Below are 17630 nucleotides of genomic sequence, written 5' to 3'. Positions count from 1 at the left end.
TAATTTGATGTGTGTCTCGAACACCTTGGAGAGTTGTGAGTATTTTTCCCGAATTTTTGAAGTGGGAGCATTTACCATTGGGGTTTATGGAAGTTTATTTACTGGTCTGCTACCCTAGAGTAAATCCACTCGCAGCGCATATCGCATACGTCCTTACAGTACATACGCGCGCCCTCATGCGTCGAATCCGGACATTCACTGGAAATTAAAGATTGCGACCCCCTGAACATTTTTCTTTTCAATTTCTGTGGGGGCACAGTTACTGAGCTCGAGCGCACTTATTTTAAGGTTTATGTCGGCGTGCACCCTTAGAAAACGACTTTGACAGAAAATTTGACAGAATGGATTTTTGGGGCAGATTTCTGGCAGAATTCTGGACAGAGACAGCGCCACCTGGTGACGCTCAGGAGCAAGGTGGCGAGGCTTTTTCGCTGGAAATTAAAGATTGCGACCCCCTGAACATTTTTCTTTTCAATTTCATTAGTGGTAACCGGGTCATATTGTTTAGATATTCCCCTCCCAAAAACCACCCCTAAAAGGTTGTTAATCCCGGGACCCAGGTCTAAATGTAACCCCCCGCCTCTATGCGAGATAGGCCCACAAATGCGGCTTTTTTTCAAATAAAATCGCCCGAGTTGGAAGCCACAAGTCACAAATACTTGATTGACATAAATAGTTGTACAATCAATCCCAATTATAAGCCGCAAGGTCCTCTTATTCAAAAGAAACTGTTGGGGGGGGGGGGGGTATAGTTAATGAGCTCGCGCCCACTAATTTTAAGGGTTGATGGTGGCGTGCACGACTTTGACAGAAAACACGACTTTGACAGAAAATTTGACGGAATGGATTTTTTGGGCAGACTTCTGGCAGAATTCTGCACATTTGGTTATAAGGAAATCTTGTGTGACATTTGCATGTAATTAAAAGTTTTATAATGTTTTTGTGAAATTCTAGTGTTTAAGCAGATTTTTTGTCAATCTAGCAGAATTTTGAAATGCATCTAGCAGAATTTTCGAATTTCATATGGTCACCTTTGCCAAGGATATTGGCTTAGGATGACTGTATGTTTCATTGCATTTCACAGACATTGATATCCATATTACACAGACATCTCCATAAACACAGACTGGATAGGACATCACGTACGAACGAGCGTCCGCGCGCGCGTTTTTTGAAAAGGGTAAAGAACGCAATTTCGCATTCGAGTTGTGTACACTTTCGAACGGAGGATTAAAAAATGAAGTTGGGTTTTCTTCGGTTTCTTTGTCATTTTTGAAAGAATAAAAGAAACAGAGATCTAAATTGATCAAAATCGTCGAGAAGTATTGTCAAGGTGTTCTTAGCATTAGATTGCTGGAGCTGGGAAATAAGGAGCGTTGAAGAATAAGACAATTATTCGCAAGTAAGTTGTTTTTTTACGAGGCCTATACAACATGGCATGGATAAACATGGGAATGACCAAGCAAATTATAATACCGTTAATGTTGTTGCTCTAAGTTTGAGGGGTGTGCTGGTCGGCATCATTTTTTTAAAGACATAGCCCTAAACGTGCATGACTGACCCAGCAATGGCAATGAACAAATGTTGACTTGTTTAAAATAGTTTATTCGAATAACTTTTATATGCAAAATCTGATTGAATTATGTCTGCCTTGGCTTAACGCCTACCGAAATGTTTCTAGGCTATTCTTTCTTTTTTTATAAAGAGAAACCGAGGAGATGGTTTATGCTTACTGCACACGCAACCGACCGATTGACCTTCACATCAAACAAAGATCTTCAGCAAAGCCATAGCAAAAACCACCAGCTGCAGGACGATATCCGAGACGGACGAAAATGGAGAACTTCAAGGAGAGATGGAATCGACTTTATCATCCACTGAATGGAACATGCGATGTGATAGGCATCTGAGAGTTGGACTTAATCAATTCTTTATGTGGAACTGTTAACATTGATTGATTTTGTTCCTAAAAGAAGCTGTGGAGTTCAACGCAAGTATGAGCTCCCAAGATGACTGTCACATTATTGACAGGTTGTATGGTGAAGAAAGCAATGAGTACTATAACGGTTTGAAATTATATTGTGTACGCCGTTTTATAAGATTATACTAGCTTTAGCCATTAATACACTGTCATATTCGCTCACAAAACGATTCCCATTACAATATTTATTTTCAGAAGTATAGCTAAACATAAACAAGACCGTGCGAAGCTTGAATTATTCTTTGACAATAATAGTATTATTTTGGTTTGTGATTCATCTCCTCTCACAAAACATCACAAGAGGTGAACGATGTCATTCCCTGATCAATCTAGGGACGGGAAGAAGTTCTTACTGAATTCTTTGTAAAATTAAGGTGTTTTTTTTACTTTTTAGATTCTAATTGGTTTATGGTCGGGTTTTCAATAAATATATCAATCATTTGAATGAATCTCCATACAATTTCTCGTGTGAGTGTTCAGTTAAAAAATATTTGTAATTTCTGCATATTATTAATACAATCATTCATTTCATTGATGGAGTAATTCAGTGTGCTCTAATGACCAATGTGTCCAAAATGAAATGGAAACTTACTTACAATCAGTTTTGGGAGGAGGATAGGGGGATTAAAAAAAATAAGGGAAAAGGAAATGGGGGGTTCTTGAATTTCGAAAATGCATAATAAGAAAGTGTGGAAAAAGCTGTTTGAAGGGATTGATGGTAACTCTTCATTGTTCAGTTATTTTTTTTAAAGATTTGTTTTGGAGGAGCGCTTGAAATCCCTCCTGTAAGAAAAATTTCACTCGATAATCCAGTTTCAGTAAACAAAGTGAAAGCACAATGCGCGTTTACCCGTCTGACAGTAAACGCACCGCCATTGTTCGGCCGCGCATTCGTGCACAAACACTGCGCGATGTCCTATCCAGTCTGTGTATACAATGTACATGTATTATGGAGATCAATGACTGATCCCCGCCCCCAAAAATCTCACGGCGACCGTTAATTTGGAATAGCGCCCTCAATCTTTGTGAGCTATCACATGTGTAGGGTACCCTGACGTCAACATGCCTGTGAATACCATGAAAATCATACAAATCACGGATCCAGACTGTAACAGAAATTCCAGCGGGGAATGCCAAAAAAGTGATGGTTAACGTGCGAAGTTCAAGATTTTGAAAAATTGAGTGAGATGTCCCACCTGCAAGTAACTGACACTCAAGTTCGTAAGTACTTAATAAAGATAGGTGATGTTGCTTTATTTCATCATTTGTTTAATGACGTATAACATTCAAGATTGTCATGATCATGATGAGTGATGGCCGGTCATAATTATTACCGGTCTAGACCCGTGAACGTGGCTTGTAAACTACGCCACGTTCTTATGTCATTTCGAACCTGGCGAACGTGTCCCTCTGACTCCCTCCGTTACACACACTGGACGTTATTTTGCCCATGTAATAAGTACTCACATATGAAGCTGTCTTGAATTCTATTTGTACGTCAAAACTTGCATTTGACGAAAATTGAGGAAAATTCTGGCCCCGGTTCATGAAGTCCGTCCGCTACTGCTAGCTGCCATTTTCTCCCAACTGCACATGCGCATTGCGTTTTATTTTCGTATGATTCGACGGCTGTTTACTGTCGCAGCTAAAACAGACATCGTTTTAGACAAGTTTCAAGTCCTTTCCTCTACCGCACGCGGTCGCACGTGCGCCCGCGTGTGTGTGCACACACGTACTGTACACGAGATGAGCCGAGCAGCCAATCGTCTGCGGGTTTTTTTTTTTCGGGGTTGCGACATGAAACAGCCGTCAATCTGTCCAAGCGACTCAGACGCGTCCGGGGTTATTTGTCAGGGTCAGGTTAAAATCTGATTTCTACACGTTCGTATGGGTCTTTACCGATGGGCAAATTTCGTCGAAATTACACAGCCGAAACGATCGGACGGGCAAATTTAGATTTCTAGGTGAGTACTTAACACCCATACGGAATTATGTATGTCGGATCGATTTCGCCAGGTTCGAAATGAAACAAGAACGTGGCGTTGTATACAACGCCACGTTCACGGGTCTATTACCGGTCAACAATTTCGTGTCAACTGACATGACTGACATGGCCACTGATGGCCGGTCATTCCGTACGGGGGAGGGGGGGGGGGGGGAACGATCGCATAGTTACGGGCCCCTATATAATTTAGATTCAATCACATTAGGGGAAAAAATCCATACTGGATCACCACTTTACCTGCCGTCAGCTATGCATTTGAGAATAATAATGGCTGCCTAGAAAAAATGTTGGATTATTACTAGCCCGACTGCGTCTGGCCGTACAGTACTACTATCGCAAGCTCTGTAGTACGGCCAGACGCTGAATGCTTGCCAAAAGACTGAATTTTTTTGGCCGCTGATGTAGCGATTTTGCTACAGATTTCGATCGAGATTATCTTTCCATCCAGGACAAAAATTTCCAAAGTTAAGTTTCTTAGTCGTAGAGCAACTCATACCTTTTCGAAAAAACGTTCTTTGGTTTCAACATTTTCATCCATCTGGCCAAAAGACGACTTTCAGTCATCATCTTCCACAAATATCGTCCCGAAAATGCTCCCCATGCAATTTCAAAATGGCGGCTGCGCTGTAATGTATGCATTATGCGAGCGCGCTCGTACAAACTCATGAATGTGCATAAACAGTCTGTGACGTATGACCTCGTGTTTTTGGGCGGGCGTCCATCTTGTTAAGTTAATTATGCAAACATGGCAAATGAAATGCATCACGTGATGATTACCGAAAAAAAATTTGCAGAATGTATGTGGCCTGTGGGTACCACACTGCTTTCAAGCTCCGCTAGTGGGTTCAATTTTCGTCTGGTGCATTGTCTTGCTTTCCACGACTGCTTTTCACAACAACGCACCAGATGAAAATGAATTTTAATTAAATCATCCCTTTAATTTTTTACGTACCGGTAGATTTAATTTTTTTTCTTTGTAATCAGTGGCTTTGGAGGATTAAAATTTCATCTTTGGAGATGAAAGGGAAATAAAGTCGGAGAACCATTTGGTTCATTGTCTGGTTCCAAAAGCCAAAGATCCCGACGTTAAAGACTATTAGGTCAGGGAACCAGACGGTTCATATAGATTAACAATGGTATTTTTGCAATGCCGTAACGATAGGTGAAAATTAGTTTACAGCTGCCGTAACAATTGCCACTGCCTTGTTAAAACAGTAATCTTGTAGTTTAGGACACCTCTCATGCCTTACAAACTCTCTTCATAAATCAAAACCCTCTTTCCACAAAATTAAGCTAGCTGATATTCAACATTGTATCTTAACGAAGTATTTGGATAATTCCAAAGTGAACATGGAACCACATGAAGATTCGTCAAAATGGGTACATTAGATACATTGTACATTCATTGCTCATGAAAATTAAATGGTGCAAATCTCATAAATAAAATTTATATATATTATAGGGAATATACATCATTTGCTTTTGCTGTAATTTTCAGGAATGGATGGAATTGGGGGTTGGAAATATATAGCAAATATAGTTACACTGACTTTTTTGAGGTTTTGGGTTCGAAAATGCTATAAAACCAAGAAAAACAATCATTTTCCTGTAGTCTGGTTCCCTGACTCCATTTAAGAAGAAACAGAGCAGTTTACATACATTGGGGAATTGTAAGGTCAGGTAACCAGTCTACCGGTAGCTGGCTTGTACCCGTTCATAGGTGTGTAATCGATTGCAAACAAGTGCGATGGTCAACTGGGGCCAGTATTGGAAAAAAAAGCCAGTTTTTTCCAACGCTGGTCGGTCGATCAGCGTTGGAAATTGATACAAAAATACCACTTTTCTTGAAAATGACAGTATACCAGGTGCCATGATTTTACAGGGTGCTATACGCTGTCATTCACTAAGTAACAGTCCAGCAAGGTATTTCAAAATGATTTGGTAGTTTTATTTTTTGATGTTTGCAAATGTTGTATTTTCCCTTTAATCTTTTAGTCCCAATCCATTTTTAATGTTGTTTATGTTGTATGCTGCCCTCTACATGTACATGTATAGTGCTACCTTTTCAAGTTCACAAATTGTGCCTGTGCAATGTACAGATGATTGCATGTACATGTATACTGCATTATAGTGCAAAGTGCTATTGTGATTATACGGGTCTTGAAAGGTACATAAATGTGTTTGGTTTGCATCTAATTCCTTTCCATTTACGTTTTCTGTGTTATTTTATACCAGAAAGAATCTGGTTACACCTCATAAAGTTTCACGTTTTGTGAAATAAACAGTAATGTTCTTTTGCTTGTAGATTTACTCACAGGAAAGTGTCCTATAAAATAAACTGTCACGTCTACAATGTACATACGTGCGTACATATTTTGCAATCAAATTTCAAATTTGTAAAGAAATTATTATCAATCAATAAACCACACCTGAAATATTCATAGTAACGTAGAATCTTACGTGAAGTACAATTGATATAATAAAGGTATACAATATCAAAACCAAAGGCCATGTAAAAAAAAATAACCAGTTTCTTGTTCCTGTCCGCTTCCTTTTTCCTTCCTGTGTTTTCTTTTTTCCCCCTTTTTTTCCAGTTCATACATTTGCAATATACTTGATATTGTCAATATATTCTCATTTTTATTTGTTTCCAACAATATTGTAGCTACAAGATTGTAGCCTTTAAACATTTAAACCTGTAAATGTCACAGCCTTAAATAAGCAATCGGGTTGATATGTAATTACAGTAATCCAATAAATCTAGTCTGTTATTAGTCCAGATTGCAGTTTCACATGTGTGTTTTCAATACGTTCAGTGCACATATGTTTAGAAACTATAAAAGTTTATTCACACGTAACAGCAGTCACAAACCCATAATGGCAAGGTCGCAGTTTACGTCAGGAACTAGAAATACAAAAAAAAAGGCACAGACCATGCCATTGTGGTGCTTTTGACTGTCAAAACTAGTGGGTGTCGTCATAAAAAAAAAAAAAAATTCATTCATAACTTTGGGAGAAGTAACCGAGCTGTCACAGTGTCAGTATAATGACTCACCGTACGCAGAAAACAAATTGCCGATCACATTTTCAGCCACCGATACGCTCAGTAATATTACACACGCCATTTGCATGCATAACATAATCGTTTACACGATATTATTTCATCTTGACACGCTAAATCTTGACGAAAGGGCCTATAATTCTGACGCATTTGTGATGCACGTCGTCGAAGCCATGCCGCTGTACGATGTTCCGTGCGGCAGCAGTGCCATCAGTATTCGTTGGTTCCCATCGCATGCTTACAGAATCGAAGCTATGATGTGGGCCAGGAACCAGTGACTACGGCCTACGTACGGTACCGGACCATGATGTTCCGTGCATGACTACAGTAGCGTATCAGGACGAATTTGGATCGTAGAAAATAACATACATCGGTGGAGAAAGAGAATTTCCGCAAATTAATTCTCAGAATGTGATCTCTCTTCTCTGTGTATGTATTTGTCCGTTGAAACATATATTTTAACGAGATTTTACCGCTCGGACTTGATAATACACCGCAGCGTGTTTCTACAAAATGTTCGGCCACTGCACGTGCAGGTTCGTGCGGTCTCTGTATGCATAACAGGGCGCTCGGGCCGGATGTACGCTTTCCTGAGCCGCTTTTACCGACTCGCACTGTCCGCACTGGACTAATCGTCTCGGGAAAAGCGACTCGGTCAGTTTTCCTGGGCGCGTGGGAAGTTTTCCTGGGCAGCAGTTGGCCAGTAAAAGTAACCGCTGGACTCAGGAAAAGTAACTGAGAGGAAAACGTCCTAGGCTGTCCGCACTGGACTTAAAATGGGAAAAGTACCCATAGTCTCGGTTAGTTTGACCAAAAAAAAGTCCAGTGCGGACAGGGCTAATGAAAAACAAAAATGTTCAAGTACTCTGGTTCCCTGACTCAATTAAAGTTGAAATGGATCAAGTTATAGATGCCGAAAAATTGTGAGGTAAGGGAACCAGTCTAGCTGGCCTGCACCTGTTCATGAATATGTAACCAATAGCGAACACAATTTGGACTGAAACAAATGGTAAATTTGGAGCAGTTTCTTGAAAATGACTTCACACCAGGTGCCATAATTTTACAGGATGCTTAATTAGAGTGTCATTTACCAACATCCTAGTTAGGTATTTCGTAAAAACTTGGTAGTTTTATTTTTCGATGTTTGCAAATGTTATATTTTCCCTTTAAATGGCTTTTGGTCCTTTGTCGCCAGAAGAAATATTTTCCCAGGAAAGAATTTCAATGAAATGAGTAGTAGATCATGATGTAGCTTTAAAATACAGGGTGAGTAAAAACAAACCTGAAACCCATATGGCAGGACTGATTTTTGGAATGAAGTTTTGCCTGAAGCACTTTCACAATCTAGGATATAAAAGCCCAGTCATTAAGCTTTCTTTTAGTACAACAATCATTCAAATCACTCATAAATGTACTTTTCAAGTTACTGAATTTTGAACACAAACACCATTGTAAAGTTCTGTCCACGGATCACAAAAAAGTAAGTGTTCTTTGAAACAAGAAATTACATTACTAAGTTCTGTGAACTTTTTTCAATTTTCCACAAAAGTATCATTTGATCAAGGATTGATTTATTGAGGCAAAAGTCTTAGAGTGAACTCTTTTTACAAGTTGCAGGCAGAGTTTCACTGGCAGGCTAGATTGTTATGATTAAATAAGATCACTACAATGTGTCTACTACCGTTATACATTATACATTACAGCTCATTCATGTAGCGGTACCTTTACTAATAATCATTTTTACATGGGGTTCAGGGTGACCGTAAGGTCATGACTAAATTCTGCTAAATGCACTTCAAAAATCTGTCAGATTTATCAAAAATCTGCCAAATTCCCTAGAATTACTTGAAATACACTATTTCCACTTTAAATCACATGCAGATGTTGTAATATTGCCTTGACTAATGTTCCAATTACATCATAAATGAAAAATGATATGAAATTTCATAAATGTTAGGCAAAATGTGGTTGGGTCACGACAAAATCCGGTTCCCAGTGAACCTTTTGCAAGGGTTTTGCTTGAAAAGATTTAAGCTTTTGTAAACAAGTGTACCATTTTTTTGCAGATTTGGTGTTTTCTTCTGTCAAATAACCATTTTTGCAGAATTCTGCCAAAAAAAATCCATTCTGTCAAATTTTCTGTCAAACTCGTGTTTTTAACAAAAAATCTGTCAAAGTTAGCCGAAAATCGGTCAAAACGGTCACTATGATGGGGTTGTAGACATTACCAACATTGGCCAAAGCTGGAAAGAGGGATATTTTTTTATTACTTTGTCGTTGATTTGTTTGTAGCTAAATATACATACCCACTTACTGTACTTGCCAAAAGCTAGGATCATCCCCACATTTTGCATCTTTAATTTGCCCAGAATAATTTGCATTAAAATATACAGACTGTTAGCAAAATTACATGTACCGGTACCAGTATGGGGAGAAAAGTGGTTTTATAACAACTTGTTTTCAAACCAGTACCAGGACAGACTCTGTTCAGTAGCTGCAAATGGACACGATGGACCGACTCGTTTTGGCCGAGCCAAAACTGCCAAGTTCCTTTAAACTTCTAATTAAGCAGAGACAGTAAGCCTGTTAAGCCACATGCCGTCAATACAGCGACCCCAAGATTGCACGCTACGGTACATTTGCCGGACATGCACCACGGAGCAATGCAGGCATGTGTGACTCGGAAAAGAGATGGTACTTTGGAGTCAACTGTACAGAAGCAATGCATACATGTATGTAGAAGAAGGACAGTTAGGGACATGTGTAGGAGCAGAGAGTGCACGAGATGCCACTGTGCAGCATTGGTAGCATATTAGTACACAGCATTTGGTAGGGTACTTTTGTCAGCCCACGCCACGTACATAGTAACGTCACCACCCTCAACTGAGCTGCAAGCTTTGGCTTCGAGAGAAAAGGTCATCCACAATATGAGCATCTGTTTACCGGTACATGTACATGTTTCCAATGCCTTTGAGTTGAGCGTCCCAGCTGCCGTGTTGAACTTCTTGAAGAGGACTACTGCGCTCTTTTGTCCATTGCAAGAAGTTCTTGACATTTTTGGATGACTCTCACGGCCATCTTCAAGGTCACAGACTGAGCTATTATAATCCTGGGCTCGCCAGTTTCCTGCCATCTGTTTTTACTGGTAGAAGAGAACATGGATAAGAAGCAAAGTTTCATCCAGACAGGTGTCGGGGTATCTTTCTGAAAGCCTGCAGGCCATCTTGGACACTCCAAGTTGGAAGAACTGTTCTTCCCATCAACGGAAATTTGGACTCCCAACTTTCAAATGCCAATCATAACATGTTTAGAAGAGAAAGTGGCCAACAGCAGTCTACATGTAGTTCATTTACCTTTTTTTCTGAAACTTTCCTTACTTTTTCAATTTTATTTTTCCCCTATGTTTTTACCCGTCTTCATGTGACCATGTTTACTCAACCGGAACAAACTTACCCTGATTGTCAGAAAACTTTGGCAAGAATGTACGTGCAGCTTTAGAGGATTTTGTCTTCAGAACAGCTTTCACAAATCTGTCTCTGTACAGTACTGTCCATTGGGACTTGGTGCACGATGTGAGAGTATTTGTATCATGTGAGAGTATCTGTATCGGATCAGTTTCGACGTTAAAGGCTTGAATAATTGGATTAAAGACGGTGCCAGTGTGCCACCCCATTCATCCCCTTGTGCCTATTGTCAGGACCCCTGGAGAAAAATCCATAGTCTGGACAACTTTTAGAGAGACCGTTATCGACAATTTACGATTCCAAGTTAATTCAGTGCTTACATGTAGCTGCAGCGTGAAGACGGTCCAATTGCCTGTTATTCTCTGATGCTCATTAAATCAATGATCGCTATTCAAGAATTCGGGTAGTGGATGCCGCAGACGGACAAAAGATTAAAAAAGTATGTCAATGATATGCACGGTTGAACATCGAGCGGAGTTGTAAACTTTGGTATCACCAAGCAGTGTATGTTGAACTGGTAGAGCATGCACACGGGGGAGTATATTTTTCAGCTTCCCTTGTTGGCTGGTAGAAAACAGGAAATGTCACCTTGTTTTTGATCAAGTCTAACCGGTCACGCCTACACGTGGGTGGCACAGAGAATTGCCTTTGATTCGCTAGAGCTCCGACAGTCATTTTGTTTTGCCGGCAAATGCCAGTCACGACTCCTTCACTGCTCGTCATGCGAGGTATCCATGGATTATACTGACTGATCATCAAGTTAAATTTCTGTAAACATGCATGATCATTGCAAGCAGTAAACAGTGATTAATAGACATCTGCACTGCAGTGTACATAGCCCAATGTTTCACAACTTGTACGTGTGGAAGGATAGATCTAACAAAGTTAGCTGCCGCTTACCCTTTGAATGAGGCTGGTGCTAGACGACGACCGTATAAGTTGATGCATGCACACTCAACTGATTGGTATTGGTGAGCTAAATAATTGAAGTGCCTTCAACATTGTTACGTGCATGCTATGAGTGCTACATCATTTTGTTTTTCCCCACGCAACGTCTGGACCTCGCAGTGTTCAACAGTTCAACTTATCCCACTGTCAACAGACATGTACTTTACATCGTCATCACACTCGGTTTGTATCATGGTTTTATCAGGAACTTTCCGCCCACACAATATGTGAAAAGTGAGGAAATGCCTGATTACTGAACCAACCCAAGGTTTGGTGCAGAATATTCAACTGAGAAACTTTGGACAAATTATACTATGCACTTGTACATTTGTTTAGTGTGCATGAAAGCCTAGGCGGGGTCACTGTTCTCTGTCCAAGCCTCCAAGGTAACCCTTCGCCAGACCCTATTTTTCCCTGAAGTTATGGGACTCAAGTCGACAGGCCACATGGCCTTGCTGTCTGGCGGTGACAACTTTTCAACAATCAAACTTTGACTGGGTATCATCGTTACTTCATACACCAGCTTCTGTCAACCATGTCTTGCAATTCTACACCCGCATGAAAGAAAGTGTACAATCGTCTTCCTCATTGAATGTGTAGAATACTCGCTTATCGTGTGTTTCTCTAAATGGTGTCATTGAAGAGATCATGTACAGTGTAGTGGTGGTATGCTTGGCTGAATCTGCTGGGGGTTATTGCAGTCTCCCTCCATGGAATGTGTACATGGATCAAACTCTGGTTCTGAGTGATTACCTTGAAAATGTCATGTTCGACTGGAGTGATGACGAGTTGGTGGTTTTGCACTACTATTGAAACAGGACTTTTTGAGCAGAGTATTGCCACTCAAAAGTACAGTATTATTCAGGAACCACTCTTCAGAACAGTTGAGTGGAAACCCACCAGCTATTACGCGGCAACTGTTTGCAGGAAATTTGCAGGAAGTTTTGTGTGAAATCCACCTTGACTCTTTTAAAAACTGTTGTTCATGTGCTCCGTGCAAAACTGTACATTGATTGTCTCATCGCATATCAGATGGATGTGTGGCGCCATGTGTTGGACAACTCTGTGTTTCGCCTTTGTGAGCAACAGGAACATTCACTTACCGGTACATAATCAATCATCGAATTGAAAAACTGGTTACCGATAATGACAACATACATGTAGGCGGATTGTACACTTGTGTCCGAGATTCTAACAGATTTTGGCTGTAGCAGAGTTTCTTCAAGCCAGATCGAGTTTCTTCAAGCCAGTCATCATGACCGACAGGTGAGTTTCTCCGGTGTGTGGTGCCTCCCTCAATCTTTCAAAATCCTTCTGGATCCTTTCAATGGCATTGCCTATGCACTGGAATTTCTAATACCGATAGTAGTTGGACTCTACTACCAGTACCTTTCTCAATCCTGCAAAATCCTGCCAAACCATCTGATGGATTTCGAAGGATTCTTTGCAAGTAATTTTTTTTGCCAAATGGTATGTAAGCATCCACTTTGGTGTGAAGTTAAAAATAATGAGTCCCCATTTTCCCTTATCGGAGGTACATTCACCCTCCTGCTGCTTAAAACTAAAAGGTCACAGATGGTCAAAATTTCCTTCCTCTCCCCCTGGCATACTCGTAACAAATCAATGGGTCACTCGGCCAACATTGACCCAAGTAACAACAAGGCTCAGAATCCACGTTTCCATACTTCCCTAGGAAAAGTGGGAATGTTACCATGAATGAAGATGCAAATGTACACATTTTTACGTAGTGTATCTATGGTGTACATGTGGACCCATACAGGTACGGCACACATACCGGTACATGTACTTTCTTTTATAATACAATTGTCACCTAAACAGCTACATGAACATGTAGTGTTCATCAGTTGATGTATTTTTTTGCCACTTTTGTTTTTTTTGTCAACGTTTTTTCGATATGAAGTTAAGTATAATGAGCCCCTATGTTACCCTAACATTAATCTGAATAGAAAAAGTGGGACTACAGCCAAGAACGAACATGTACAAATGAAGTTTCATTTTTTGGTGTTCAGGTCCCAATACATGTACTTTCATACATGTAGTTCAACTTTCACCTCAACAGCTAGTGTTCATCAACTTCTTTTCAAAACATAATTTGCCTCACATATTCACAAGTGACTTCTGTTAATAAAATAATTAGTATGCACTTAACGACTTCACCACTATTCATAGTAACTCCAGCATGTAGAAGGATGTGTGCAATCCATCCCATGACAAATATGTGAAACATTCCGGGCAGAAAGAAGAAGTAAAAAAAAGTAAAACTGCGCACGTAAAAAAAAAAGTCCCATCTAAAGCACTTGAGGACGTGAAGGATCAGCCAGAGCACTATTTTTAGGGTGTCGTCCTCTCTCGATGCCTTTTTTTGGGGGGAAGGTCCGGGGGTTGTGTTGTGCCAAAGTCTCGGCCGGCAGTGACGGAATATTGATGGAGACGAACGAGGCACAGCCTGCGCGTGACTGGCTTGTCAGATGAGGGAGGGAAGGAGGACAAAGGATTAGCTAAGATTTCTTTGGTGCCCTGGAATGAAAGTTCGTTACGGTGGGCAAAAAAATGCGCCAGGTTTTTTTCTGGTCCCAGAGTGCCAGGCTTCTGTAGTATCTCACTGACTGACTGATGCTTTGTCACGTGTGAGCCGGGCAGTGCTATTGTATAGGATTACCCCATGTTCTTGGGCAAGACATTTTACTACAATTGCCTCTGTCCACCCAAGAGTATAAATGGGTACCTGTGAAGGACTGGTAGAGACCAGAATGCGCTGATTTTGAGCTTCTGCAAAAACTGGTTTCATAGCCTGCTGAACAGGGGTAATAATTGTGAAGCCCTTTGAGACCTTTCGTAAAAAGTGTTGAGCGCCACATTACACCTGTTAATGGTACCTTAAGGAAACATTTTGTCACCATAAATTATACCTTAGGGAGACACCGGACATTTAAGGGAGACATTTCAACGTCTCCCTAATGTAAACTATTTTGCAGTTTTCAGTGTTAAGATAAATGAACTTGTCAGTACTTTAAAGTGTTAAGGTAATTGAACTATTTGAAGATCATGCGTAGTTGGCACAGGAAGTAACCAACCCTGAACAACCTTCCCATGCTTGTTATTGGATGCTTGATGACTTCCTATTGGCGATGCGGTCAGTAACACGGCCTTGCCAGTGTCCTAACAAGCCCAAAAGTGACCATCACATCCTCCTGCAAGTTAACATATTGGACGTTGAGGTCTTGTACTGAGATCTTGTGATACTTGTCATTGTCCTTGTCATTGTCCTTGTCATTGTCCTTCTTAGCTGCGGACAGCAGCTCAACAAGTCGTTGTGTCTCTCTGTTAGTTAGTCAGTAACAAACGTTCCAGTGCAGCTTTGCATAGCTATCAACCCGTCCCTCAGGCCCTGGCCCCCTTGTGTCACTTTAATGGGTCTCCATTGACCGTCAAATGTCATCATGGGGTCACTAGGGTTTAAACCTGTTTTTTTTTTTTACACAAACACTACTACTTCCAGAAATTACATGGCACAATCACGTCACTCATGCATGAACACGAATCTGTTGACCCGCAGCTTCAGAGATCATTTGGAGCTTGTTTTGTAGTAACCTCAGTGCCTTTCCTAAAATGTAGTACATGTAGGAGTAAAAAAAAAAAGTAGCATCATTGCATGTTCTGCTGTTATTATTGGCTGTAAACAGCCTTTGTTTTCTGTGAGATTTTTCTTTTCTTTTCTTATTTTTCTTTTCTTATTTTTCTTTTCTTTTCTTTTTTTTCTTTTTCAGACTCTGTCCATAGAATTTATACGCGTTTTCCTTCTACCAAACCAGTTTGGCACTTTTACAAATCCGATCGACTTTATACATGTACCTTACATGTGTACACTAGCCAAAACAGCCCAGTGTTCTGTTGAATAACAGACACATGGTCTCTAGTTATTATTAAATTTTATAAAACCAAGGATTCTTCAAAAGTGCCCCAGGCACTGTAGCTCGCAAGCCTGAAAAAAACATGTAGAGAAAAGACAATGAGAAGAAATGACAGTTTTAGAGGTGGGAGGAAAACCCCACAAGAATATTCTGGGGAAAAACCCACAGAATCAGGTAGGGACTGACAACCCAATCCACATTTGGAGCCTTATTTCTCACAGTTGCAGAGTTCACTTGAGGTTCAAAATGTGGCAGCGTGCAGTTTGCGTCAGCAATGAAGAATAGATAACGACTATGATGTCAATGATGAGTTCATTACTCTATCGTAAAAGTCTCGTTGACATTTGGAGTGAACTTCGTTTCCACATGATTTGTGTTGATTGACGAGTGACGTTCACAATGTACAGGCACCAGTACATGAATGATCATAATGTAATTTAACTGCACAAGTGCAATGCAGTACATCGCGATGTACTGTTTCATAATTGTATACAATTTTGTGGTGGTGGCAGGTCCATAGCAAGAGAGAATGGTTTCAAGACTTGCTGTATGTGTACAGTACCGGTACATCAATTGCTGTGTTTTAATTTCGGGCATTTTGGCAAAATTAGACGGAACTGGGAACGGGCCGTAGTGGAGAAAAATGCAAAAAACTGAATGGGGTTGGTTTTTATTTATTTTTTGTTTTCAGATTTATTCATATAGGCCTATTTGTAATCTTTGATATTTGTACTACCCAATTTGATATGTCTACTACACTACTCAGCACTTAGCAAATTTTTCGGCTTACAAATCCATGAAATGGATCCTGTGGACCTGGGCCCAATTTCAAGTCACTGCTAACCACAGAATTCCGCGCTTACGATCATCATTTTGTGCTAACCGCGCTAGCAGAAATATTCTTTGCTAACCCTGTAAGCACAGAATCCTTAGTTTCGGGATGTACCGGTACGCATGCATGGGCATTTAAAGCCAAACTTCCTCACTAACACGTGAAATACGCTTACCGTAAGCACGGAATTTTCTGCTACAGTAAGCAGGGATTTTGTGCTAACAATAATCAGAGCCATGAAATTGGGCCCAGCTCAGTGTAATCTTTTGCTGAGCAGAATTTATGTGCTTACCAAGAATTAGCGGAGAACCGGTCACAAGCAGTGTACATTGCATTGCATTTTGGCGGGTAACCAATTTATGCTAAGTGAATAATTTCTACCCCCCGGTATCCTTAGCAACTTTCTGTACTTAACAGCCCCACGAAATTGGTCCCACATTGCACGGCATGGCAAGTAACTTATTGTCGCTGAGCGAATAATTTCCATGCTCATCAAATATCCATGATTAGCCCTGCCGTTCAGTCAAGCATAGTTTTTCAGGGATGTGCTCACCAGTGAGAAAAGATGGGTCCACCGCTTCCACACTTTAATGGAGGTCGATCAATGCATTATATTGACCGTTCCTCGGAGTGATCTGGGGCTGTGCATTAACGGCCCTCATTTGCATTTGCCAAGTTTTTACCGTCATCTTCTGATGTTGAGCCATTTTTTTTTTTGCCCATTCTTTTCTGGTTGGAATCTGGAAGTACTGGTAGGGATTGAAATTTAATAAAGGTGTTTGTTGTCGCAAGCTTGGGGAAAAAATATAGTCTTTTTCCTAAAATAGTTTCCATGGTGTTTGTATTTTTAAAAAAATTTGAATGAAGTAAGAATTAAATATTATCAACTAAAATCCTTTTTTTTCTTGCAAGAATTTGTTATGTTCTCTTCCCTTGTTTGTCTAAAGAAATGTTTCTCAACAAAAATCTTCAAATGATCAAACTTCGTAGCTGAGAGGTTGTTAATTAAAATTAAACTTATCCCTCAAATTTTCTAATTCCAATATGGCCTAAGGCCTGACCCAGTAGATAATATCAATTGCCCACGCACATGGACATTGCACGTGAGTTCGGCGTAGTTCATATAACACGATAAAAAAACTAAGCTGCACATTTACATAGTAATCCCGAGAGATCTTATTAATCCTGATCACGTCCCTCCTGCAATTTCCAGACACATCTTAGAAAGACCCGGGTTATCTATATCGAGTTGGACTAATTTCATTGCCGACCGCCTCAGGATACAGAACCGGTACTTCTTGCAGACGAGTGCACAGTACTTAAATACAGAACGTGAGTCCACGGATTGAGTGTCACAACATCTCCGTTTGCACCTCGGTTGACGTATGCCCCGCACAGGCGTCTGTC

The 17630-nt window shown here is 40.4% G+C and overlaps 1 protein-coding gene across 2 annotated transcripts in view; it reads left to right on the top strand.

The window, feature by feature from the left end:
* The first annotated feature begins 3062 nt into the window (after positions 1-3062).
* Positions 3063-17630, top strand: part of LOC119731937 (maternal embryonic leucine zipper kinase-like) — a 54219-nt gene continuing 39651 nt past the window's right edge. The window contains exon 1 of one of the 2 annotated variants that reach the window (XM_038205242.1): positions 3063-3202. Coding sequence is in view for 1 of the 2 variants with exons in the window: in XM_038205241.1 (XP_038061169.1) it covers positions 12715-12725 (11 nt within the window). In the remaining variant the exon portion in view is untranslated. Of the gene's footprint in view, positions 3203-11842; positions 12726-17630 lie in introns of those variants that run through there. The other variant, XM_038205241.1, reaches the window with a different exon arrangement.

Source organism: Patiria miniata, unplaced genomic scaffold, assembly GCF_015706575.1.
Source record: "Patiria miniata isolate m_02_andy unplaced genomic scaffold, ASM1570657v1 HiC_scaffold_24, whole genome shotgun sequence".
Taxonomy (NCBI): domain Eukaryota; kingdom Metazoa; phylum Echinodermata; class Asteroidea; order Valvatida; family Asterinidae; genus Patiria; species Patiria miniata.
The sequence above is the reverse complement of the archived record's forward strand: the minus strand, read 5'-3'. Positions and strand labels throughout refer to the sequence as shown.